Below are 27,789 nucleotides of genomic sequence, written 5' to 3' on the forward strand. Positions count from 1 at the left end.
TGATCCAGCTTGGAATTCAACAGCGGTGCCAGACCTTTCATCACTGTGGTCGTAGGGTCACTAATTACTACGTTGTAGTCAATTGCACTGCCTTTGCAAAGCAATTGCAGTAGCATTTAGGCGAAGGAGTTTCTGAGGCAGCGAGCCTTGGCCAGCTGGCACCACGCATGAACATGCTACACGAGCACATTTCACATTCACGTACCCTGAACATGACCTTTTTACAAAATCAAAGCTGATGAAGAGATTACTGTCAGCTGACATAGATATGAAAGGAGTCTATTGCAGAGAAGCTTGATGGTAAGCCAGGCTGTACAAGCGATGGAAAGCCAAGTGACACTAGGCAGTGTTAGAGGGACTCCAGACGAAAGGCAATTATGCTCATGTCACTAAATTGCTTTTCCTCAGTTCTAAATTCACCGTGCCTACCGTGAGAACACACTCAGTAATTGAGAAAACGCGCCAAAAGGAAATGTGGGTGGCAATGCCGCCTAGAAATTTTCACTGAATGTCGTGACAAGGTAGATTTCGATGGCATCTAGTAGGCCATACATATATGGATCTTATTCAGTAACAACTAGGTACATTGTCTTCTGAGGGGGTCCTAGACACAGCATACCAAATTGCAGGAAATTTTGTCGAGCCGGTGCCATCAAAGTGTGAGAAATGTGCTTTGAAACCCGTGACACTGGCTTGAAACATAAAAATTAAAACTGGACTCTCATTTTCTCCTTTTATAATGAACCTGGGATGGTGAAATTAGTGACGTTGACATTCTCAGACTACAATTTATCAGTTTAAACTGATTTATTGGTTCAGTTTAGTGTCCCTTTGCGAGAAAGTAGAACACTGGTATTTATTAGAAAGTGAACAGGAGAAGTCAGTGTTCTAGCAAAAGGAATGGGATGAAATTGAGCTGTGCAGGCTGCATAGCGCTTAGAGCTGTTAACAGCTGGCCTGTTATGTAACATTAATCTGTGTAATTAGAACATACGTGAATGTTCTCATACATTCAAGCTTAGCTTGTGCTGTGCTTTGACACATGCAACAGTTTGTCTTTTAAACATGATCACATTTAAAGGGGCCCTGAAACACTTTTTTGAGTAACCATGAAATTAATTCACTGGAAAAGCGTATTGCTTCACAAGCTCAACGCCGCACAACATTTAACAATCCGTCCAGTTCAAGCAAGTTTACAAAGATTTGACACACACTACAATCACATTCTTTCTTCTCTTGTCCCAACGAAAGCGCTGGAAGCTAAGCAGGGAGAAATGGGAGGGGCAAAAAAAAAAAAGGTCACGCGTGTCTCGTGACCTTGGGCACTTTTTTCTTTTTTTTTCTTCGAACACGCAGCTTTTTCGGAGCAATCGCGCGCGTGGAGAAGTGACGGCCTTTTGCAGCGATCTCTGTAGCAATCGAGCGCGCCATGTTCAAATCAGCCAATGGCTTAGGGCAATCTATGTGTGATTTTTGAGCGTCCTGTGTCGTTTGTCAGTGGAAAAGAAAGCAATTTTTAGCTGACTTTGATCATTTATTGTGAATTCCAGGTCGTATGCTGCGCTATAACATTTGGCTCGCGTGTTGTCTGGAGCCTCTACTATTGATTGACAGCGTTTTCGAACCATGCTCAAAAAGCGTTGCAGGGCCCCTTTAAAAAGAAACGAGTATCAATATACTATAAAGGAGATTTATTGAGCGGAAAGGTTGTTGCTAGTAAGGCAATGCACCAGCCGCAGTTCACGAGCTCGAGACTCTGCTGCACGCTCGTTGCTGCTGCCTCTGCGCCTGAGTACTTCCTCTTCTTTACAATGGCCCCGCGGAAAAAAAGAGCCATCCTGGCGACTTAGTCCTCTGCAGGCGGCGTAGAACCATGGTACCGCTTGAGTCTCTGGATGTGTACAATTTCCCGGTTGCGACATCGCAAGTCACTTACTGGAGAAGTCTGTTCGAGAATACGATATGGCCCATCGTACTTTAGCAGGAGTTTGGAAGAGAGCCCAGGTGTGGGATGCAGCACTGACAGCCACACAAGGGCGCCCAGAAGAAAAACGGGAGTTGAGGTCTGGGCATCATGAATTGCTTTTTGCCAGTTTTGGTCATCGAAGGTAAAGCGACGAGCTAACTGGCGACATTCTTCTACGTGTCTGGCGGTGTCCAAGATCGGCAGGCACTCGGACGCGTCCGGTCGATAGGGCAGAATGGTGTCAATGGTGGAGGAGGGGTGACGGCCGTAGAGGAGGTAAAAAGGGGAGGAACTTGTTGTTGCTTGCGTTGCCGTATTATAGGCGTATGTAATGAATGGGAGAACTATGTCCCAGTTAGAGTGATGAGGCGTCACGTGCATGGAGAGCATATCACCGAGAGTACGATTAAAGCGCTTGGTAGCCCCATTGATGTTTGGGCGGTAAGCGGTACATGTGCGGTGTACAATAGCACACTCAGCGAGCAATTTTTCAATGACCTCGGACAAGAAGGCGCGACAACGGTCGCTGAGGAGTTCTTGAGGGCCTCCATGACACAGCACAAAATGATGCAGTAGAAAAGTGGCAACCTCCTATGCTGTAGCCGTTTGAAGAGCAGCGGTCTCAGCATAGCGCGTTAGGTGGTCGATAGCAACTATTATCCACCTGTTGCCAGTCGGAGTCAATGGAAGGGGCCCATAAAATCTATTTCGACCCGTTCAAAGGGTCGGAACGGGTCGGGAAGGGCATGGTAAAGGCTGCAGTTCACCCGCAGAGGCGTGCGGCTGAGATTTTCAGCGCTGACAATTGGCACAAGAGCGGACGAAGTTGCGGACGAAGGTATACATACCACGCCAGTAGTAACGATGTCGAAGCCTTTCGTAGGTCTTGAAGACTTCTGCGTGACCACATTGTGGGTCTGCATGGAAAGAGGAACAAATCTGCGACCTCAGGGTTCATGGAAAGACGAGCAGCCACTTCCGTACCTCTGGTGCGTAGTTGCGTTGATAGAGAAGCGTGTCACGTATCCAGAAGTGTGGAACTTGGCACCGGAGCGCTCATGTCTTTGGGAGTTCAGAAGTGCCGGAGAGATGATTGAGAAGAGACGCAGTCCACGGGTCATTGCGTTATTCGATAGCAGTGGCGTCAAAGTCAAGAGATGACAATGTGGGATCACAAGCGGAGTCAGCTGTGGCATTCTGAGAAAGAGGGAAAAGGGCGTTGACGTCAGCATGCTTCCGTCCTTACCGATAAACCACGCGTATGTCATAATCTTGGATTTTCAATGCCCAGCAAGCAAGGCGGCCAGATGGGTCCTTTAACTTTGGAAGTCAGCACAGCACATGATGGTCGGTCTTGACGTCAAAAGAACAGCCATATAGATATGGCCGAAACTTTCTAAGGGCCCACACAATGGCCAAACACTCCTTTTCTGTGATGCTGTAGTTGCTCTCTGCCTTGGTAAGTGTGGGACTAGCGTATGCCACGACGTATTCCGTATGCTCCGGTTTATGCTGTGCGAGCACAGCACCCAGGCCTACACCACTAGCGTCGGTGTGGATTGCAGTTGGAGCTTCAGGATCAAAATGGCGTAGAATGGGTGACGCTGTAAGAAGCCGTCGCAAGGTGGTGAAAGCCTCGTCGCAGGCAGGGGACCACGATGAGAGGTCTTAACAGTTGCCGAGGAGTTGCGTGAGAGATTATATAATAGACACAAAGTTTCGGACAAATCACCGGAAATACAAATGCAAGCCAATAAAACTCCGAAGTTCTTTGATGGTGGCAGGTTTAGAAAACACCGTTACAGTGTGCAATTTTTCGGTATCCGGGAGGATGCCTTCCTTGAAAACAGCGTGGCCCAAAATGTTCAGTTGACGCATGAAAATCGACATTTTTTAAGGTTTAATTGCAAACCGGCGTTGGTCAAGCAAGTAAGGACGTGCTGAAGGTGACGTAAGTGTGTGTTGAAGCTAGGGGCAAGGACTACGATATCATCAAGGTAACACAAGCAGATCTTCCATTTTAGTCCACGCAGGATGTTGTCCACCATTCGTTCGAACGTTGCAGGCGCGTTGCAAATGTCTGAAGGGCATGACGGTGAATTAATATAAGTCGTCTGGCGTGACAAAAGCAGTTTTGGAACGGTCCGCCTCCGCCATCGGCACCTGCCAGTAGCCTGACCACAACTCTAACGAGGAAAAAAACTCGACACCCTGTAAACAGTCCAAAGCATCTTCAATGCGTGGCAGTGGATAGACATCCTTTAGCGTGATCTTGTTCAATCGCCGAAAATCGACACAGAGACGAATAGAACTGTCTATCTTTTTGACGAGGACCACCGGAAACGCCCATGGGCTCTGTGAAGGTCGAATAACGCCTCTGCGAAGTATGTCGTCTACTTAGTCAGCAATGACGCGGCGTTCTGTAGTGGACACACAATATGGTCGTTGTCGCAGCGGTGAGTAGGACCCAGTGTCGATGTGGTGTTCTACTGCTAAGGCACGGCCGAGAGATGTTTGTGCAACGTCGAAAGAATGGCGGTAGCACTCAAGGATGGTAAGGAGCTGTGAACGCTGCGAAGATGTCAAATTTTCAGTGATGAATGGTTGAAATATGTTTGCCGATCTTGGGTCAGCCACGGAGACGACAGCGAGTTTGCAGACCGAGGTAGAAAGCACCTCATCGGGGACGGATATAATTCTGGTAGAACTGATCGTCTCGACATGGCCAAGGCACTCATGACAAAGTAGGGATAAAAGTGATGACTCATGATTATAAATTGCCATTGTGTTTGAGCTTTCTACAAGGTTGAGAGCAGCAAAAGGCAGTGGGAGGGCTCTTCGGGCAATGAATATTGGAGATAGTGTGAAGAAGACCGTGCCGTTGGATATGGCGCTGCATGATGAAACTGGTACGAATGCAAAAGAGGATGGAGGGATGTAGGTGTCGTCATTTACGACAAGTTTAGCGGCGGAGTGGGTGTTGACGGACGCTCGGTCATCCAGTAAGCAAAATTCAATCTCGGCCTGAGCACAGTCGATTACGGCGTTATGACGCGACAAAAAGTCCCATCCTAAGATAATGGTGTGGGAGCACGATGAAATAACGATGAACTCTATCATATACAGAACGCCCTGAATTGTTACACGGGCTGTACTTACTGCGGTCAGTTAAACAGGTTGAGCACTAGCAGTGCGAAGTGATAATCCAGAGAAAGGTGTCGTAACCTTACAAATTGAGTGGCAAAATCCAGCATCGATAACAGAAGCAGATGCACCGATATCTACAAGAAGGACAGTCGGGATATTTTTGACGAACACATCAATAACATCGGTAGGTGACGAATGAGGGCTTGGGCAAACCAAAACTTGCGCAGTTCTTGCCTCAGGAACTGCATCGTCTAGTTTTCCTCCTCATTAGGCGTGGGCAATCGATGCATAGGAGAAGGCGAGCGGCAGCGTGGAGAGGGCGAACGAAGATGTCCCGGCTGAGGACGGTGGTCGTCTTGGTAGCAGGCTGGCGTTGGAGTGGAGGAGCCATAATGCACCTTGGAGTCAAGCGGGAAGAAGGGCTCACGGCAGTTTTCATCGGTGATATGCATCCGGCAGCGGCAATATCTTGAGACGTGTCCGAGGTATCGACATATGTAACATATGAGTCGATTGTCGAGGGTGCGCCACGGGTTGGTGGTGTTAGAGCTGGTCCAGTGGACTGGAGGTGGGGGATAGTTCGCGCGAGGCTGGAATGGAGGTGCAGGTGCCTTGCGAGTTGGCATGGCTGCTGCCGCGGCGTAGGTGTGTGGAGCAGCCACAAGATTATGCTCGCGGGCAGCTGGTAAGGCCTCGGCGACCTCTCCTTGAATGACGCCACGGAGATACGACGGTAAAGTTGTGGTAGGTTCTGGTATTAAGGGCACCAAGTAAAGCTGTTGGGCGACTTCTTCGTGGACAAATGCTTTTATTTAGGCTATTAGCGACGCTTGGTCATGACCATTGGTCACACTAGACAGTGATGCTAAATCGTGCGCTGGAGGACGTCTTGTCAGAGCTCACTGCTTCCGCAATTCATCATAGCTTTGGCACAAGCTAATTACGTTGTTAACTGTGGTCGGGCTTTTCGCCAAGTGCATTTGAAAAGTGTCGTCGTCAATTCCTTTTAGAATGTGCTTACATTTTTCAGCTTCCGTCATTGCGGCGTTCGCGCGTCTGCACAAATCGACGACGTCTTCTATGTAACTCGAGAAGGTTTCACCCCCTTCTTGTGCGCGTGTGGGTAAACGCTGCTCAGCATGAAGTTTTTGGATGGAAGGTCGATCGAAGACTGGTACAATCGACGTTTTGATTTGCGGCCACGTTCGGACGTCTCTCTCATGGTTTTTAAGCCAAAGGCTCGCTACACCCACGAGGTAGAACAACGCGCGTGTCAACTTGTCCGCGTCCGTCCATCTGTTCAAAGCGCACACCCGTTCGAAAGTCGAGAGCCAATCTTCAACGTCGTTGTCATCTGTTCCGCTGAAGATCGGAGGCTCCAGCTGAGGAACACTGCCTGGACAGGTGGCCGGAGGCGATGGAAGCGTTTGCTGATTGTCGTCTGGCATAGCAGAAGGTAGCCATCGAGAACGGAGTTGCAGGATGGTAGCAGGAAGGTATAGGGGACGGTGCCCAGCAGAGCTCCACAAAATATAAAATAGATTTATTGAGCAGAAAGGTTGTTGCTAGTAAGGCGATGCACCAGCCGCAGTTCACGAGCTCGAGCCTCTACTGCACGCTCGATGCTGCTGCCTCTGCACAGAGGCAGCAGCATCGAGCGTACTCCGAAACCCCGGAGTACTCCGAAGTACTCCGAAACCCCGGAGTACTTCCTCTTCTTTACAATACTTCCAGTCACTGGTGAATATTTCATGTCTACTGCACCACAGTAAACAAGAATATTGGTGAAAGTAGGATCTATTTGGTGTACAGTTGTTCACTCAACAGGAGTTCCAGTATGGTGGCCATGGTTGAAAGGGCTCCAAGCTTGAGCAGTTATCTTGGCATCCGTCAAATCGGTTCAGAAAATATACCAGTAACTGAAACGGTGTCCACTTCACTAACTTTTGCTATGTCAGTGCCACTTTGAGCACGCACAACATTTTGCAGCTCATCTTGGACGTGACTGTACATGTGTGAAATCATTTAAAAGGTTTTGTTGCCGAAGAGATTGTGTGAAACTTCTCATTTGATTTCGGTCAGTATTCAATTTTTGTTGTCTTCTAGCATTTCTACTTGACCCTGCTCAAAAATGGTGCTCTTTAAACATTGCTATGAATTTTTTCTGTTGGGCCCATTCTTATTATGATCAGTAATGGGAAGAAAGGTGGCAAATCGAGAGCCGAGGGACAAAACAAAACGAACGGCTGCGCATGCATGTCATGCAACGCTATACTCAGAAGATGGCCTTGTTTATGTAGTAGTATAGACTATTTTATTTATGACATATGGCCGCCACCACCATGGGCAGTTAAGCCAATGTTTTCCTGCTTTTAGATATTGCGAGGTAAATTAATAAGGCCATGAAACATTATGCACCAAATTAAATGTTTTCATCCATGTGCGTCTACTGTAACACTGTTTTTTTACTTGCTAGAGATGCAAGACACAAAATGTGAACAGCCCAGCATGGCGGCACTGAAACTCCTCCGTAACATAGTGTATACCTGTCGTAGCTATTTTCACTAAATTTAACTAATGTTCACATCAAAAGTATTGGATCACAGTTTCTGTAACAAAACTTGCAGATGAGCCATGCTCTTGTGTATAACAATGATTAGAAGCCAAATGAAAATTAAATCGGAAAAAAAAAAAAAAAATGTTCTGTTAACTTGAGAAAGCAGTCAGCTGCGCAATGCTGCCTGTTCAGCTTAGCACATTCAAAGAAACTATGAAACCCAATTTTCGCTCATATGTGTTGCGTGAGTTCTTCCTTGGGTGTTCACAAACAAGCTGTCTAAATTTAATCGCATTTGATCGATCACTGCATTAATAATGGATATCTTTATAAACACGCGAGAGGGGGCAACAATCGGACAACACTGGCACGCTCGTGAGCCGTGACGGAACAAGTTGCTTGCTTTGCAAGTTCTTGAATTCCAGTGACGATTGTGGTTCGTGGTGAGTTGCATGTGTGACGGAGCTATGACAGCTGTCTCTGCATAGTGTGGCAAATTGGACGATTTTTAGTTACAGAAAGTGGCGTTGAAGATGACTGCTACACACCACGAAGCACATGACGTCACAGACGCCATGGGAAAATGGTGGTCGCCTGCATTATGTAGGATTTATAATCGGCTACTTCTAGGGCTTCCTTTACAGTGAAATATATACTTTTACAGCCCATTTTTTTTTCATATATCTACAGGCACAATAGACCCTTCAATTTTTCGCTGAAAACTGCAATTTAGTTGGTGACCCAGCGTAAGGCCTACAAAACATGCGACCATGGTGTGACACCAAGCATGTGATAACATGCCTGGCATCTGTCGTCATGGACCCAGACGTCGTGGGTTTGACTCTCATTGACGCAACATTTTTCTTTGTGTTTTGAACATGCATATTTCGTCTATGTTTTTTGCATGACGAAAGTACATCACTGAAGTCTTGGTAGGCGCCGGCATAAAACACTTTCATGTTAAAAAAGGAAGTGAAGCTAGTATTTTCTTTGCTAATGGCGAAAATCTAGTCTATTCATTCGTTATTTTATTGACGTACACAGGACCTGTTCAAGGAAATGATCCAAGCGGCGGGTTTCAAAGAAGTCGCCTATGAAAACCTGATGAATGGAGTAGCTGCCATTCATTCCGGCTTCAAGATTTGACGGACACGAGAAAGATTAACTGAGACGGCCTCGCTTCATTCACTGGACTTGGTTCGGATCTCAATTTTGCGCCATTGAAGCAACTTGTTCCTTGCTGTTGTGTACATACAAAATGTATATATAAGTGTTCCGAGGTGCTGGTGAATTGTAGAAATGAACTTATTCATGAAAGTATCTTCCCGTGCATTATCTGCATTGACAATCTCTAGCAAGTGGATTGAAAGTGTTTTAGAAAATGGCACTGTCAGAAAGTGTGCGTGTGGATTACGCACTACCCCACCTTCACTCAAGCACACACACACATTTTAGTTTACTTAATTTATTATTAATCTGATACATGTAGCCCAAGCAGGAAATATGACAAGTGTTAAATATATTGGATACATTTGACAAAATAAAACAGAATTTATACAAGATCTTGACGTCAATTCATTTGTACAGGTACATTCGGTTCTAACACAAGGAAAAAAAGAACTTAGATGTATTCGTTCTTGCGAAGTAAGGTGTTGAAGGCAAACGAAATGAAAGAGCACCGACGAAAATAGAAAAGTTTAAACACGAAAAATCGATGTTTCAGTTACCGTAGCCGAAACGTCAATTTTTAATACTTTAAACCTTTCTATTTTCATGGCATTTTTTCATTTCAATTTAATATTTGATGCTTCTTCCCGTCCAGACAATAGTCTATACCAGACAATGCTGTGTCAAACCATCGGTTTCATGCAGTAAGGTGTTGGTGCATCATGTCTACAGTGGCATGAGGTTTTGGATAATAGCTGTGATAGAAGTAGAGATGAGTCTAGGGATAAATTATCTTTCATACTCCTCTAACGACTTGATTATTCCGAGATTTGGGGGTAAAGTCACGAGTGCAGCCAGTACACGAAGAAAGAGCTGGAACCTTTTGTTTTTATAAATATCTTCGGCGGTACTTGCCTTTATTGAACCGCAGTGCTCACTTGTGCTGGGGAAGTGAAAAAAGAAAACAGAAAAAAGAGAGCGTTTTTTTCCTCGCTTTGAACGAGACATCGACATGTGACTGTACGATATAGGGGGAAAAGGTTCGAACATGATGTAGAAGTTCCTTCTGAAATATGTTCCAGAAATGAAATATAGGAAAGTGGATACGCTAGCTACAGTCTGTTTAATACACCTCCCCCTCTCTCCTTCTTTTCATTTATCACTGTCCCGGCCCTTGGGGAGACAAAATTTTATGACTGAGGACCTGCTAGCTGAATCGAGTTCCCTGCACCCTTGCACTAACCTGTCTCAAAGCTTGCTTGGCCTTGCTTGACTCAAGTGTGATTGGGCAATAAGGGGACATGGGACCAGAGAACCTATGGCAGTTTTGTCTAAAGAAAAGCTTCCCCTCTTGGGGGACTCGGTTAAACCTTTGAAAATCTCTACATCCTGTTGCTGAGCTGTTCATAAGACAGCAAAACATTCAGCCATCATCATCCCTCTTCTTCAAAGTGTGAGGGGCCATGAATGTTTATCAGGACTTCAAATGCATATGTTACACAACTTTTCTGGGAGCCGGCCCATTCACACGGTTGAGGTTTGGAATAATATTCATACCTGCGAACGCTTTTGATTAGCTTGGGAGACTCCCAGTTTCTGACCTGCCTTCCCAAAAGAACAATTGCAGCCATAAATCTCCCGACAAGCTGGCTCAACCCGATTTTGAAACAATGAAGAGTATACTGGTATGACTGCTAGAAGTCGTGAAACCACCGCGGTGGCACACCATGGTGCTTGCGCAGCTGATGCAGCACTCGAGCAATTTTCGGCACTACCGCACTATGGTTGTTCTGCAGGTGCCTGGTCTGGTGCTCACCAGTGTTGTACTTCATGAGATTGGTTGACGGATAGTAGCAGAATCCAGATAATACATTCTGAAGCAGTTTCATCTAGCCAAGCATCAATCAATGTCTATTGAGGCCTGCATTGCTTGAGAGGCGCTTAAAAAAGCAAGCATGTACTGGCCAGTGTTCTGGTGGACTTAGAACTGACGATGTGAATTCTTAACAACTATGGTAGTATTTTCAATGCAAAGAAGAGACCCACTTAGGTCTGTAGGGTTTGAAATAGCACAAGCTTTTCTAAACCATGTGTTGCCTCATATGAATATGTGAAGAAACAAAATGGATGACGATTAATCGAGATAATAAGTACTAGGAGAGATTACTAGAGTTTCCAAACTGTGATAAATTTGTATCTGCTGTTTAGTGTGCTCGAAACTACCAATATAAGCTTTACCGAGAAAGCATTTATGATCATGAAATCAGCCATTGGCCGTGTCCGTGTGAGTCTGCTGAGAGAAGAGCAAGCCATTTGTGGCTTTTCGGGAAATGACTGTGCAAATTCCGCGCGTCATGCAGTGCTATGCTTGTCTTGCATATTCACAAGAGCCTCGAATACTGATGTGCAGTTAATTCTCATTACATATGTACAAAAAGTATTGCAGGGCCCCTTTTGAAGCAATCATTTAGGACAAAGTTCTGTTTGCCGATCACAGGTGTTGCCCCCGCAAGTCTTCGATCTCTGGCAGGTATGCATGTTGATTTGCCCCTGTTATTTTCTTTACTTTAGTGATCAGTCTTTATGCAGTGAGAAAAAGTAATACATAAAAGTAATTCATTTGATTAGTCATTACAGTAAAAAAATAATTAAAAAATGGAACCTAATTACTGGCAAGTATGCTCTATATTCACCAAATTTATCATCACACACCTTCATTATGAAACTGACATGTCTAACCATAAAATTTTGTTAATTCGGTTGCCATTAGTTCAGGAAATGGGATAATTCAGACGTATTCTCTGGTCTCAGCAAGCATGTGTCAATGGCATCAAAACCTATTTAATTTGGACATATTGGACTGCAGATCGGTTAGTTTGGACAGTCTTTGGAGCACACTAAGCGTAAAGTGCTGCAAGTGTGCGAACCAAGGAACCAAGAACAGCGTTTGGGAATAGCCGAAATATCCGTGGGCCTTTAGAAATGCGAGGTCGCTATTGACAGCCCTACCGGAATCCCGTCTGCAACCAAACTTTTAGTGGCTGCAGCAAATTTGTTTGGTCTTTTTATTTCACTCGCTGCACTCGAACTGCATGGGTGCTACCTATGAACGCTTCAATAACGATTGGGGTCAAAGCTGGGACAAGCAGTAGTTTCGTTTCTGTCGCATGCCTTCAGCATTGCACATTTGCCATTCATGATTATAGTGTCCACACTGTTCTGAAGCACATTCATGATGGTGCTTTATCAAGCCAGGCAAGAGCCAGGTGTATTTAGCAGCAGATGAGGTGCTCAGCAGCTTTGTTTTGGCTCTGGGCGTAAGAAACGTGGGTGCCTTCAGAACAGCATGAACGTTATGACCATGTCTTTAGCGAACACGGTTTCATCCACGGTGCAATCGGCTCTCAGTAGCTTTGTTTTGACATTCGCACGTGATGTCATGAAGCTCTAACTCACTGGAAACTGTTCAAGCTAAAGAGCTTCCGCTGCAGTCCACATGTTAACACAAAACTTGCTTGCTATATTGCGACAGATGAACGATCAGTTGACAGTCACTTTTTTTCAGGGGATAGGAAAAAAAAGCTGTTGCCATATGTGTGTGGTGATGTTGGAAGGGGTAGTTTGTTGTAAGGGATGACTTTAGAGCATGTTTCAGTTAAAGACATGGTTGCCCTGAGCTGCAGTCACATTATGAACGTAGTCACGATTGATTAAAATTGCAGCTTTCACACTGCTCCTATATGAAATAAGTATGATTTGCATGTTCATCGTGATACTGAAAATACATTGCTGTAATGGTCTGTTGTTTGTTGTTTTCTTCATACTGTTAATTATTCTCTTTTAATTATTTGGCATTCAAATATTTAAAACATTTTTCCTGTCCGATAAAACTTGAATGAACAAGCTTTTACTGTGATGCAGTAGCAAACCAGGAGGCATAGAAACTGAGGCATGTGGACACCTGCCCATTATTATGGCCACATTAACAGCCAGTAGTATTGCCACCAATCCCCGAAAAGTCCAGAAAAGTCACTCTTGGCCTTCAAACTGATTGCGTGCTACGATTGCGAGTGTGATCAATGTGATCACTGTGTGTCCACTAATTGCTCCATGACAAATCTAGGACTCTACTGCACAAACCTGCACTCTGCTGACTCTACTGGACACAGACTGTGAAAGTAATAATAATAATTGCTGGGATTTTTCATGCTATAACTATGATATGATTATGAGGGATGTAGTTCTGGAGTGCTCTGGAAATTCTGATCACTTGGTGTTCTTTTCTATGCACCTAAAAGCAAGAACACATGCCTCCAGCATTCAGGGCTCTATTGACGTTGTGACCGCCACTGCTAGTGACGACCCTGTGGCCATCGGGTCAGTAGCCAAGCACCATAAGCACTGTACCACTGCCACAGCTGAGACTACGGAAGCGCAGATGCAGCTTGCAGTGGCTTAGTTGAATCCTAAGTGCAATGGACAATTTTATTAAATTAAGAAGCTGTGTAATGTGATATAAATTAAGAGGTATATAGTCAAATAACTTTTCAGTACTTGGACAACCATGATACTAGCCTTGTGGCAACCCACTTTGAGAACCCCGTGCCGACAGCGCATTCTAGGGATGACAGTGGCAGGAGGAGGGCAGGGTGTTAGTGGGTGTGGCCACTTCCCTGCTCGAACACTAGGAAGGGATAACAGCATTGAAACTGCATGTGCTATGCTCACCTCACCACCAACGCTTCACCGCAATGCACATCTTGTGAAGCCTGCCTGTAACATTTCTCGCAAATAGTTCGATTATTGGCTGCTGTCTCTTATTGTTGCTCGTCTTCTTGTTTGCATTAGAGCAGCGTTTATGAGCTTTATATGCGGTAAAAAGTTGCTGGAATTCCATTGTACTACCACTTTCACAAGATTGGCATGTCCATGTAGTGACAGTGGCTGGCATTTGCTTGCTCATTTTATTTTGTTAGCTGCAGGTGTACCAACTACATTTAGTCAAACCAGGCATTTTAACTAATGCAGTTGGGTTGTTCCAAAGTGATACAAGGCCTCATTGTAAGTACATGTCCTGACATCATCATTACAATTCTGTGTATACAGACACAAATGCTGGCCTTGCATGTGGCTATTCATTTTTGCTTTTCAACGAACAAAGAGCTCTTTAGTTCAAATGCCCTTTTGTATGAATCTAATGATCTGAGACAGCACGATGAAACTTGATCTTTCTTCAGATTTCACTCAAAATGTCTCATAAAAAACAAGCTGTTGCACAAACCATACCTGCCAAGTCTCCCGGATTGGCTGGGAGACTCCCGGATCTCGACCGTTTCTTCTGTTTGTACGGTTGTCATGAAAATCTCCTGGAAATCGAAATTTTTGTGTGATCTGGCCCCATTGACAAAAAAGCAGCTCAATCCGCTTCAGGCATTGCGAACCCACCACATTTTATTATAAATGAATTTAAGAGGCGTTCATCTAAACATACAGTAGAATCTCAGTGATGCGAAACCCCGGCACATACGAATTCGTAAAATTTCCCAGCCAAATTCCACTATTTTCATCGGTATAGTGCCTAAAATACATTAAGCCTAAACTCTAATGTTCCAAACGCATTTCCTAATTGTGGCGGGTGATGCAAACTTTAGTACAGAAACTGTCGAACGAAGGCCGAAAGCAGCATACTCGAAGCTTCAGAAGTATGCATGCGACCGGTGCATGTACTGTCTTCTACAGTGCGTCTGATTGCCATTGCCACAACCCCTGTGGATGAAACCGCAGTCGTTCTTGATACGATCATGTATGGCGACGACGTAGCTGACAGAACCCCGAAAGTGGGCACGTCCAATGCTCAACCAGTCAAATCAACACTGCTTTTCACAAACTCTGCAGACAAAGCCGCAGAAGGTGCCATTGCAGATGGCATAAAACGACTTGATTTTGAAGGTGCGTGCACAGCCAATCTCATGGGGATTAAAAAGTGAACTTAAATCACCTGGACGGAAGCACTTTCACTGTCAGAAAAAATATTGGGATCATTGTACGCCCATCACAATTTCAAAAGGCTACGAAAGCGCTGTTGCATGTTCTCAAGCACACCGGACTGATCTGCTGCTTGTCAAACGTGTTGCAAACGTGTGGCAACCGCCGCACACAAAACCACGGTAGCGGCGACGCAATAGCATTCTATGAGCTTCGAAGGCACGCGGCTAATGCAAGGCTAGATTGAAGGCAGTAAATACACGTAAAAAAAAGCCAGATGCGTTTTGGCGTTCCTGTCAAAAGAATCTAGCAGTGAGCAAAGCTTTGACCAGCACTTGTGCGGCAGCCAGCTGTGTCGTCCCGTCCGTTCACGTGTGTCCCTGGAAGACATACGCGAGTTTTGACGGAAATAGATTCTGCTAGTTGTTTTGATTCTTTGAGACTCTCACCTTAGTGGGAAACCCTACCCTCGTGTGTTTGGCCACTCCAAGGCACTATAAAACCGCAACGCTGATGTTGGCGCTTGTGATCGGGACCCCCCAACCCCTCTTGTTTTTCGTGATGTTTTTGTTTGTATGTTGTTTGTATGTTTGTCCTTGTCTTTGTTTTTTGGTGCCAAAAAAAAAAAGTAAGGCCAAATCATTCAAGGCACCCCCCCCTTCCCCCTGTTTTGGAAATGTCCCGGATTCAGAATCCTTGAGCTTTTCAGGTATGCAAAACATTTATTTGTCAACTAAGATACCTCGTACACATTTTTACGTTGAAACATCACTATGCAAAACACATATTTGAACAGAAATAGTCCTATACAATCGTTATTGCAACAAGTATGCAATATCCTGTATGGGTAAAACTTGTGTACAGCTAGTAACTGCATTTAAAAACATTCCTACAGCATCCTACAAGCAGTAGTAGTTAAAATGTGTTATTTTGATATGAAGAACCTGTAAATAGGCTAAGATAGAGAGCGTGCCATCTACTTTCGAAATGCCTCTTAAGTGCACTTCAAAAACATTGATGTCTTTTCTCTAATAAATCAGACCATCACATACAAATAATGTACCTGATGAAAAAAATGCTGTTGAAAAGATGTGCTTGGAAATTTGTTCTAAACTGTAACTTTAGAAAAGGAAATATATTGTTGCCATGGTTAATCATCAATGGGCTGATATACTTTCTTTCACAGCCTTTAAATCTTCTGTATTTGCTTCGTCAAGGTCATTGAAAAAGAGAGATTTTTACATAAAAAGAAAGCCCAGCATGGTTTCACTAAAAGTAGTTTGTACTGTCTACTCTGGTGCTACTCTAGATTACATTTTTACAGGGACACTTAGTTTCCTGCGAAGCGTGTTCACCTATGATATAAAGCTTTGCATGCAGAACTCTGAATACTATGTGATAGCCATTCCGATTTGACATGCTTCACATAACAGACATTTCCACGGTACATTATATTCACATAACGCAATTTCGTGACAATGCCTGCAGGTTAACTGGACAGTAATACATCTGCCTAAAGCTTTGTAGTCGTCATGTTATAAAACTAAGATGCAAAGATGATAAGAGATATGGATGTGAATCGGTCATTGAATATTGATGAGGGGTTTGCTAACAAGATTGGATGTCCTAGTACAGCAGCATCTGAAATGCAGTATAGGCATGACGCAGTGTCATTCACCTCATTCGCATCGTCAATTTGTGGAATGACTGCAGCCACACAACTTCAGCACGCTGGGTAGATGGCATGGCTAGCGACCGTTGCAGGGTAATGACAGTTATGGAATGATCGTTGCATGTTATAAGGTGCTCTTTGGTGGCATGCTGGTAGCAATTGTGCGTCCGCCAGGCTGGTTCACAAGTGTATAGTTGCCGGGCGTGGGCACAAGCAGAGTGTCATTCTCGGCCAGGGTGAATGCTCTGCCAGCAACGCTGACACTGGCTGATCCCTTGACTTGCCAGAGAAAGGTCTCAGTGCCTGGGCACTGCGTTTTGTGGGTGCCGTTGCCGAGCACCACCATGGTCGTCTGGTGGCCCTTGCCGAACAGATCTCTGCACACAAGTTTGAGTTTTAGAGAAGCAGGCACAACATATATCATTGTGTATTCTGCCCTCTGGCTACCAAATTCAGGGCTAAATTGTAAGTGCACAGCATCCTTAAGCATTGATGCTAAAAGAAACAAAAAAAACTCCCAAGCATTTCCCCGAGGGTGAACATGGTTAAGTTCGAATACACGGGGTGATGCTATGAGGGGTATTTATTAATTCGCACTATTATATTTATTATTCACACTATGGTGCCTTTATGGTGTAATGGTTCCTGGGAATCACAATTTGATCACACGGGGGAGTTCACGTTAACTCACTGGCGAATGCCAACGAATTTTAACTTTACTCCCCCTCACGACCCGCTCTCGACTGGAGACTGAGAGAGAAGGCGGGCGCGCGAGAGAGAGGGGTGAGAGAGAGCGAGCGAGGAGAGCGGAGGAGCGAGCGAAGGGGGAGGGGGTATAAGGCGCGTTACTGACACCAATATCAGCGTCGCGTCAGTGGCTTATTCGGTAGAGCGTCGCGCTGCGGCCCGCCAAGTCCTCTTTCTTTTAAAGATAGAGAGAAGACTGCGGACGCCGCCGACGGCGGTGGATGGTTTGGGGTCGCTTATAAAGTGTATTCACACTTAAAACAAAAACGCTAAACTACCAACAAATGCATTTATTTGTGCAAGCACTAATAAAAACCCTTCTACACATGTCAGGAAAAGGAGTAGAGATTGAAAAAAATGCATGGCCCCTGCCCTATACGTCACATCTACTTAAAGGTGCAGATAGTTAATCTCGTCTGTTAATTCTATTGAGGGTGCACCGACATATTCTGACCCCACATTATCACATCTCATCTACGAAGCCTTTTCGCATCGATGAAGCTTTTGCGAACAAGCTTGAACCCATTCACGTTTAAAATAGACTAAAAACCAATTGCAAAGGAAAATACATAAGCATATTTAAGAGGCATCAGTTGGACAAGTGGGCACACCCTCCCTCGAGCTTTCGCGACTTTGTCATAGTTCTATTGTGAAAGCGGGCGTGCATGTTGTATAGCTGTGGTTAGAACCAATTTTATATTTACCAAGGATTTTCTTAAAAAGGGAGGGTAGGGGAACGTTCACCTGACCTTTAAATATGTGCATGCATGTGTTTGTGTTGGGGCATGTATTAATACACGTGCAGAACTTAATTGAGAGGGTAGTTGAAACCCCTCCTCCTTGGCTACGCCAGTTCAAGAGTCCGAAGTTATGTATAAGTTGTGCAAATGTCTGGTGAAGAATTGAGCTGGATTTCAACCCCTGTCACCAAGGATTACTGTACTCATCTTGCCATACAGCATTGCTTGCAAATAGCATCTGATTTCACCATTGTCTGTAACTGTATGAACAATGCTGTTGCTATAAGCACTAACTACACTTCGCACTGTTTTGGGCCAGATTTAGTGCATGATGCGTACTGACCGCTTGCCGCCCTCTCGGTCCAGCTCGACCCTATGTTTGTCAAGCCACTTTTCGAGGTTGAAAGGTGCTTCCAGCGTAAGGCTGCTGTCTGGCTCGTAGGCTGGCTTCACCAGAAACGACTTTGGCCCAGGCTTTCTGGTGCGGTGCTCTTCCGAGGCCATGAACTCGTTGAGCAGGTTGGCCAGCTTTTGTGTCAGATCGTCACACTGTAGCCAGCGTTCGTACAAAATTTCTTGGCAGGTGTCGTCAATATAAAACCTGGACATGTGAAATTGCGATCAGAGCAAGGTGCAGGTGGAATACTCTACTAAAGTGCTGTAGTAGTGTACCTAATCAAGACATCATTATTTACTTATTTGTTAGTGCTTTCTGAAAGGAGCCCTGGAACACTTCTCTAAGTAGCAATAGAATGGATTCATTGAAGGAGCTTGTCTCCTTACAAATTGACTGCTACAAAAACTTTTAGAAGCCGTTCAGTACAAGCGAAGTTACAAAGATTTGTTGCATGCTGCAATTTCATTCTCCTTTCTCTCATCCCAACAAAAGTACTGGAAGCTAAGCAGGAAGAGATGTCACGGGGGAAGAAAATGCTTCACGTGCGCCTCGTGACCTTGAGAACTCTTTGTCTTGTTTTTTTTCTTCGAATGTGCGGCTTTTCAGTGCAATGGCGCGGCCAAGTTGCGGCCTCTCGCGGCAGCCCCAGTAACAACCGAGTGCGCCATGCTGAAATCATTCGATGGCCGATACTAAGCCTTTGATGCAGTGGTTTCTTATTTGTTGAGAGGAGAGAAAGTGATTTTTAGCCGACTGATAATTTTTGTAAATTCTAGGCTGCCTGCGCCCTATAGTATATTTGGCTAGTGTTTTACCGGGAGCCTTGACCACCGATCGGCAGCGTTTTCTGACCATGCTCACTAAGTGTAACAGAACCATTTTATGAGTGAATATAATTAAAAAATTAAAAGATAAGTAGATGAAGAGAAGCTTTGCGAACTCATGTTGCAATTAGCATTTGCTAGGACATGATACTTCGATGAATGCATACTATGCAGCACACTTTATAAATGACCTTACTGGCCCAAGGAGCTGTTTCAGTGTAGGCTTAAAATGCCGTTCAGATGATTTGTCAAGGATCTTCGTAATACAGTTGAAGCACAGGTAAAAAAAATATTCTAGAGAAACCTTCAAATAATTTTGACATTTCTTTTATCAACTCATTTAGCCAGTAGTGCAAGTCTTTTGGCTTTGCTGGGGCAAAGGGTAAAGTTTCTATCTGCTCTACCTACCATTATTTCTGTTTAAAGCTACTTGCTTGAGCACGCATCGATGTTGCAGCTATTGCAAAACGTGCCATGCCACAAGGCTGCAGATGAGACGCAAGATTTTTTAGGGCCTCTCAAGCCTACTGTGAGATTTTAAAGCTTGTTATTCATGTCATGCCTCATATTATGATAATGTTATCTATAATATGTCATGATATTACAAGAAAGATCTGATTTCGTTTATATTCGTGGTTTATCGATTTGTTGATTGAACTTAATGCAACTGTGGGGCTATGTAGAAAGGCTGCAGTAGAATGCCGTGTGTGGTACTACATTACCAGTAAGAGTTTCGTTTATGTAGTGTTGTGTAATTGCATCCATTTCCACTAAAATGTGGCCACCATGGCACGACTTTCAACCTGCGACACGATCCTCTGCGCTTTAGAGCACTTATAATGCCTTTGTACTTATTGTGTGAGGCATTTGCGTTGCCTGTATAGCAATTGGTTGTTGAGCCATAGCCAAGAGCCATAGCTTGATGCTTAGGACACATGGTACTCTGAAAGGAGCACTACAATGCACTATAACACAGTGCGAAGAATACAGAGCACAGTCGTGGTGAAAGCTGGAAAAGCGACTTTGCCAGATCCTCTTATAAACTCTCCTGGGGCAACTAATACACTTGCAGGGTATCCACTTCACCATAAATCAAAACATTTCTTGACATTGATCCCACATATTTTAATGCGATTCCTTGCCCAATAGGACACCTGTACAAGGTCTTTCCATGACGGAGTTTCAAGCACTGTTATGGCTCGGCGGTTCCAATCTCATCTGATCCAGTGTATTTTTTTTCTCATTTCGCATGATAGCGGTTAACGACACCAGCGGCGGCAGACTACGGCACCAAATATGGCTATTATTCTGATGTTGTAAAACTGCTAGTGCTGCGAAATCGGTCTTTGTATCCTCGGTAACACTTTAGAAAGGATCTTCAATCTTACTCCAAGTTAAAGTTCTTTAACCTTACTGTGCTCTTTTGTAGTCGGAGCAAAATTATGCAACACGTCTTGCAGAGCATTGATAACTGATGAGACTAAATAGTTATAGTGTAGGACCATTGAAATGACACGTTTTTTTCTTTTGGTTGGCATGCAGACATAATAAACTAAGTACATACTCATAGAGTTCACTATGTAGCCGACTATAAAAAAATTCAAAAGAAACAAAAAGCAAAAAGATACAGGAAAAAAATTACCAGACAATGCCACTTTTCAGCTTCTTGTTTAAATGTCACAACTTTTTTTCTTCTAAACTGGGCTTGCAGAAATGTTTATTTTGTCTTAATTAACAAAATTGTCCTAAAAATTAAAAATTTGTATAAATATTCATTTCTTTTTTTGTAAAATAGCTTATTGAAATAGCCTTAGTCCTGAAGTTTTCAGTGGCATTGATAGCCTGGCTTTTTTTGAAGTAAATCTAAAGTGGTATCTTTTGAAAGTTATAATTGCTATTGCTTGTGTTCCTTTCTCATGCTGTGGAGTATTGTATTCCACAGTGACAGATTTCACTGCATTGTGTGTGCAAATCCCACCCTGTAATGGCTCATATGAGCTTACAGTATTATGAAGAAATGAATAAAATTAAATTAGCAATAAGAATAAAAACCTTAGAAAATCAGGACATCACCGAAAATCACTTTTTTAGAATATCTCGATCAAAGTCGGACATGCTCTTATTGCGTAAGCAACATTTGTCAACCTTGTCACAGTTTACCATTTCTTATGCTGAAACAAATAGTGCGCTGAAAAACTGTGTCCGGTTCCGATACGTGGAGCGATTTTGCTGCGCAATGTAAATTTATTGAAATACACTCAAACCTCACTATAACGAAGTTTTATCTTGCATGAAAATAAGTTCTTTATAACCAAAAAGTTGTTATAAAAGTATAATTTTAACACTATATCTATTGTGGGAGTATTGTTCATATCCTTCGTTATAACAGATATTTGGTTATGTCGTGGTGCGAGGATCAAATTTTTCTTGAATATCCTCTAGCACTCTTTATCTGAACAGACACCGGGATATTTCTGTCCATTTGTTTCAAAGTTCGAGCATACTCGGTACAGTGCCGCCCTTCACCATTCGCCCACCTAATGTGGTGCTAAGGAATCGTGAAGTAGCCAGCATATGGCAACTGATCTGATCTGTCAGATTCCGCAAGGATCTCGATTCGATGGGTTTTTGAAGTGTTATTGCTGTTTGTAATAACGTCTGCTAACTATGCAACTCCAGTTTTAATTTTATCACATACCTTAAGGTCCATTTTATCATATAAAAACCTTAGCTTGACCTGTTCTAACCCTTTTGTGCATATATTCAATTAATGTCGGATCTTTTGGACAGTCACACCATCGCCTGACGGGGTAATCAGAATTTCAAGTGCTTTGGAATAGTGTTTATATGAGCTTCAAAGAAACCGGGAAATAAACCGCACAACCCCAAAAAATGTATTATTCAAAGCAAGGCTGAAAGTAAGAAAATAGCTTGTGTGCTCAGTAACAAACCTTCGTGTAGCAATTCCTTCGCACGGCTGTAGTAGTTTCTCCACACAGCTGCAAGCTAGGAATACAGTGTTCGTCCGTATGTGGAAATTGGCTTAGTCTTTAATGCGCATATAGCATAAAGCTGTGCGTTTTGGAATTGCCTGTAGAATCCCATTTCTGCTCCTGTATTTCCCAATACAGATGGAAACATGGTCGCGTTGACTCGATAAAGACTTTCCCTATGATACGATGTCCAATGAAAGAAAGAACGTAATGTCCCCAAAAACGTACATTAAGTTTATTATTGCTAAGTGCACTCACCCTTGGGCACAGCAACGGGGGAAGTATGCGAAGCCATGCAAGATTCCGTAGCACAGTCAAATACACTTACACAACTACGACTCTAAAGCTCCATAGTTAACCAAAGTAGGCTCCAGCAAATTTTCTTCTGTATTGATAACTTAATTCTTATTCGATAATAATTATTTTGACTGACCATTCTTTTTTCATTTTCACAAGCATAGCTAGAAAAATCGCAGCATATCCACGGAGTGCGTGATGATAAATGGAGCAAAGTGTCCGTCCGTCCGTGCATGTGTCCATGCATTCGATCGCATTTGAGAATACAGACGTAGTGCGGGTAAAACCGACGAGATGCGAGACAAGGAAAATAAGCGCAAGCATCTTCAACACGCCCGCCACTCTACTTCGTCCATGCCCCACCAGCGGTCCGCCATGTACGGCGGCTATCCAGGAGACAGAGAGGCACTCGTTCTCCGCGTACTAAGGCAAAGCGCGCGCAGCAGTCAATCGAAGAGTAGAGGCCGAGTAAACCCATCTAGGAATTGAGACGAGAAATGGTCATCTATTTCTTTTGCCTTCTTTCTCGTCTCTTCTCTCGGTTACGCGTGACCAGTGATGAGGTTAGACTAAGAGGAGCTTCGCCTCTAAGAACCGCGCTTAGCTCAGCTGTGCCAAAATACAGGTACCGTGAGCTGTCGACAGACTCTTGGACATACTAGTGAGTGAGCTCACGCTAGTCAAGTGCCAGCTGACTAGTCGCATATCATTCCAGGAGTTTCCAAACCTTCTCCGGCGCGCTAGTGGTGCGCTATGTGACGTCACTGCTCCTTGGGTATGCGCAGCACGGCTTTCAGATAAGCTACGTGAAACTGCTCCACCTCGGCCAGGGTCGCTTACGCTACAAAAAGTCTTTGTTATAGAAAGCGAGAAACTATTCTCTTCTCTAATTTTCAAATATTTTTTTTCTAAGCTACCCGATTCTTGACCAATCCTCAAAGATAGTTGTGCACCGAAAGTTTAGGATCTACATCTACGAAACGTAGCATGCAGAATAATATCAATAAGGTTACATTCTAAACCCACTGATAGATAGAGCGAAGTCGTCACCCGCACCTCATGCAATCCTTTTCTTGCTGTGTTCGTTCCCGCTCGATGACGAGCCCAACTGTGTTGGCTCTGCGCTGCGGCGAGTGCGGGATCCTAGCGGGCAGCAGGAACACCTCGCCCTCACGTATCAGCACGTCCTTCTCCTTGCCGTGTTCAACCACCTTGAGGAGCATGTCTCCACGGAGCATGTACATAAACTCCTCGCCTTCTTCCAGGTGGTAGTCGGGCCTCATGTTGGGTCCACCCACGCAGAACACCTGCGCAAACAGAGAGTGGATCATTGAGGAGGAAATAATAATATCTGGTGTACTTCTAATGCCAGGTTATGTGACTACAAGATGACGTTGTGTTTTGGGGACCTGCAACGGTATTTTTTTTGCATCACTCGATAGTGTGAATGCCAACGATCAATTCATTTGATGAGGCAATTCTACAAGATTAAGAAGTTTGCGGGTATAAATTGGCAGCAGCAAGCACAGGACTGGGTTAACTGGCGGAACATGGGAGAGGCCTTTGTCCTGCAGTGGACTTAGTCAGGCTCATGATGATGATCTACAAGTCATTTGCCTTAGAACAAAAGAGGAGTTTATGTAAGTGGCAAACATAAAACATGAGAAGTTGAAATCTACGATATTTATTGTGCATGCGCTGTAAATAACGTGTACATTAGTTGTGCATGAGTGATAAATTTTGTTACTTTCGGCAGCTGTAATTTTTAATGCAACCTAGTTACATTTGAAAAAATTCTGGCAGTTAATGAGTAATTTAATTTTATTACTTTTATAACGAAGCTGTCTTTACCCTATGCCATCGTCGTATCAATAGTTGTCACAGATGTCACGTGGTCAGAGAGGGGGAGTGAGTAAAGAATAAAATGAAACTGTGATGATGATGATGCACGGGATCCCGCTGGCCAGTCACATGCACTCGCAGGTTTGCAGCTTCTCTGTTCGACAGATTTTACGATGCGAAACTGGCAGATTTTTTTCAGCAGTTATTTTGCCATCACTGGTTCATATGCAAATGCGACGACACCATACAAAGACACGGAGTTAAAGCAACGAAAAAGTGCTTGTCCGTCTCACGTTTGTCTTGTTGGGGCTATATTACTTTCATAAGGACGCGTACTATGCGAGAAAATCACCCGATTTCCACGGCCCTGATACTGCCCCTGACATTTGTTTCCCTGGGCTGTTAAGCAAGGTAAGCCTTATACTCACCATGTATTTTAGGTGAAGTTTACGTACCTTTTCTCTATAATAATAAGAGTTACAGTACTTATTTTACTATCATTGTTATCATGAGCCTTTATATGTTTACTGACGCAGATTTCACGCTGAAAATTGCAACACTATTTTTTGTAAATTTTTTTACTTCCGTTACCTAATTATCATTTGGCAATAGCTAATAAATGTGTTGAAGAAGAGCGCTTACTGACACAGCAGTAATTCTGCTTCAGCATATTGCCTATTACATTATCTAAATACTGGCCGAAATTTATGATCATAGATACCTAAATGAAGGCACATAAGTACAAAAAAGCATGTCTTGAGATAATCGCATTTTAAGTTAAAAATGGCTGTTAATTCAAAAGTACAACGAGATAATAGCAAATTCGCGGGCCAGTTCAATAATCAACAGACAGATACCGATCACCAATATCATTTTTGTGTTTAAATGTCTTGCTTAGCGAGCCTCCTTTGGTGCCTGCTGTGCAGCCTTGTCATCAAACATCAGTCGACGCAGGTCAAGGGCACATAGGCTCTGCTCTGCGCAGTGCCATGGTGAAATTCCAATGGAGTTAGCACATTCACGCGGGCTATAAGGCCATCATTAAAAGTGAGCACATCATCAAGAGTGAATATTTTCAGTGTTTATTGTCTGAAGAAAATGTTTCTTTAGAGTGCGCTTCTACATGACAATTCAACGACTTGTTAGGGTTTTAAGTTTTCCCATAAAGACATTGAGCAAGTAATTCTGCATGATATAGTTCCACATAATTTGACCTAAAAGCCTCAATAACAGATGCTGGAAGGTGTTCTTTATGCACGAATGGTTCACCATTCAACTGGGCTTTGTTGAAATTACACCAAGTTTTGGTGTGCTTCGGGCAAAGGCCGTGGGTTGTATCAGTATCATTTAATGCCATGTGAAAATATGTGGTCCGGACAACTTTTGGCATGTCCTCCAAGCTGGCTCTATTTATCTTGATGGCCAGACGATAATAGTTTGGGTGCTTACCTATGATGGCACTATTAAGACGTCCCGAGCCAGAAAGATACTTACGGACTGAAAGCTTGATGCCTCTGCTTTCTTTCGTTTTCGTAGTTATGGGTCCATTTTTTTTTCTGAGTGTGTGAAATGTACCCTAGCTTGAAAACTGTACCATCTCAATATGACTATGATGCTTAAACCGGAAGGAATATTTGCTACGTAATAAGAATGGGGGCACGGCAGGCCACCACACAAGGTTTAAAATATGTCAGTTTTAGAGGAAAATCCATGAGCCATCTTTCCGAAGGGAACCCTGATGGGATGCGAAGCAGCAGCGGTGCGCACGGCGTTGACCCGGTTGAAACGGGCGTCCACGCGGGTGCTTTAAGAATGCTTTGCAGCGAAATTCGGTGTAGCGTTTATTCGGGTAAACGTTTGAAAAGCGGGACACGGGAGGCGGGACGCGTTGAAGATGCTTGCGCTCGGCTTCCTTGGCTCGCGTCTCGTCGGTGTTAACCGCGCGCCGTCTGCATTTTCGAACGCGATCAGTGTTCTTGACTCGAACCTCGTCGGTGTCGCTAGTCTTCCACTGCCGACGCTTGCGTTCGGTTTTCCTCGCGCCTCGTCGGTGCTGATGTCGCCATTTGCGAACGCGATCGGCTTCGCTAACCCTCGCCACGCCGGCGACAGCCGGGAAAGGTCAACACCACCTAGACTATTGTCAATAGTCTAGGTGGTGTTGGAAAGGTACACGAACACTAGCGGGAAGCCTGGCGCGACAGCTTCCCGCCCGTCGGCGTGATCGCGCGACAAGCAGCGACGTGCTGTCCACATTGTCGGCGCCGCACGCTCACCCGCTGGCTTGCGGCTTCTTCTCGCCGACAGATGGAGAGAGGTGGCGCGGGTGAGATGATGCCAACGTGGGCTCGAGCATCGCGAGTGGTGGAAAGGGAGAAGCGAGAGAGAGCAGACACGTGATTCGCGCGCGGCAGGCGAGGGAGAGATACGTCACCGCGCAGTGCTAGGAGGCCGCTCGATCACCTGCGACGAGAAAAGTGGTGCGGACGGAGGGACAGCGTTAGGGCCGTTCCACGCGCTTGCCACACAGCCGCAACGCACGTGCCGGCACACCTGCTGCAGCAAAGCGGATGGTGAAAGAGCGTCCCAAATTGGCTTATTTGTCCCTCGCTTGCGTGCGGCGGGGGTCCCGACACGTGTGTTGCGGCTGTGGGGGTAGCGCGTGGAACGCTCATTCCATACGCTAGACGCGCAGCTGCAACGCACGTGCCGGCACACCTGCCGCAGCCAAGCGGAGGGTGGAAGAGCGTCGCCAATTGGCTTATTAGTCCCCCGCTGGCGTGCGGCAGGGGTCCCGACACGTGCGTTGCAGCTGTGCGGGTAGTGCGGGAAACGGCGCTTACACAGGCTAGTCAAAGAGTTGATTCGCATCTAAGGAAAACCACCGAGACAAAAAAAAAAACAAACGCCGATGCTGGTTCAGAAAAGGCCACAGATTTCAAATAATGCAAGAAAATATTTTTTCAATAGTTTTGCTTACCCTGTCCTCTTAATTTCACGCTGAATGTACGGCAATATATGGTTCCAGCACGTGTTACAAGACGAATTTTACAGCAAGGAGTACATGGGCTAGTTTGTTCTAATCGTGCCTAGCGCGACATAACTGAAGATCATCACGAAGACAATTTACGTGAATACACGCTGAACGAATACAACGATGCCCATGGGAAATCCGTAAGTGATAGCCCATTCTCCCGTCTTTGTCATAGTAGGGCGTGTACTGCCGGCCCATAAAGCGAGGGTGACGCGATTATACCGAGTGTTCACCTTGCTTACAGGCAGCGCATGCGCATTAAAAACCTGAAAGTCGCATGCTTCGTTGGTACGGCTCTGGACTTTTTCCGCAACTTTTTGACTGCACCTTTACGATCGCCGAGTACAGATGGAAACACGCTTGTCTGCGGGGCGTGTGGTTATAGACATTGTCCTCGGCCGCGGCTTCAACGTCACGTTAG

General features: G+C 44.6%; 2 protein-coding genes across 3 annotated transcripts in view; one reads left to right on the top strand and one right to left on the bottom strand.

The window, feature by feature from the left end:
• The window catches only part of Coq5 (ubiquinone biosynthesis protein COQ3, mitochondrial), a 34,703-nt gene extending 25,471 nt beyond the window's left edge, over positions 1-9,232 (top strand). The window contains exon 7 of the mRNA XM_037424161.2: positions 8,715-9,232. Within this exon, the coding sequence (XP_037280058.2) occupies positions 8,715-8,816 (102 nt within the window). The 3' untranslated portion in view covers positions 8,817-9,232. The remainder of the gene's footprint in view (positions 1-8,714) is intronic.
• A 6,292-nt stretch (positions 9,233-15,524) lies between these two features.
• Positions 15,525-27,789, bottom strand: part of LOC119173150 (3-hydroxyanthranilate 3,4-dioxygenase) — a 30,497-nt gene continuing 18,232 nt past the window's right edge. For both annotated transcript variants that reach the window (XM_075889864.1, XM_037424160.2), the window contains exons 3-5: positions 23,549-23,799; positions 18,325-18,582; positions 15,525-16,871 (exon numbers count right to left, since the gene is read on the bottom strand). In XM_075889864.1, the coding sequence (XP_075745979.1) occupies positions 16,619-16,871; positions 18,325-18,582; positions 23,549-23,799 (762 nt within the window). In that variant the 3' untranslated portion in view covers positions 15,525-16,618. The remainder of the gene's footprint in view (positions 16,872-18,324; positions 18,583-23,548; positions 23,800-27,789) is intronic.

The sequence above is a fragment of the Rhipicephalus microplus genome, chromosome 3 (assembly GCF_043290135.1).
Source record: "Rhipicephalus microplus isolate Deutch F79 chromosome 3, USDA_Rmic, whole genome shotgun sequence".
NCBI lineage: Eukaryota > Metazoa > Arthropoda > Arachnida > Ixodida > Ixodidae > Rhipicephalus > Rhipicephalus microplus.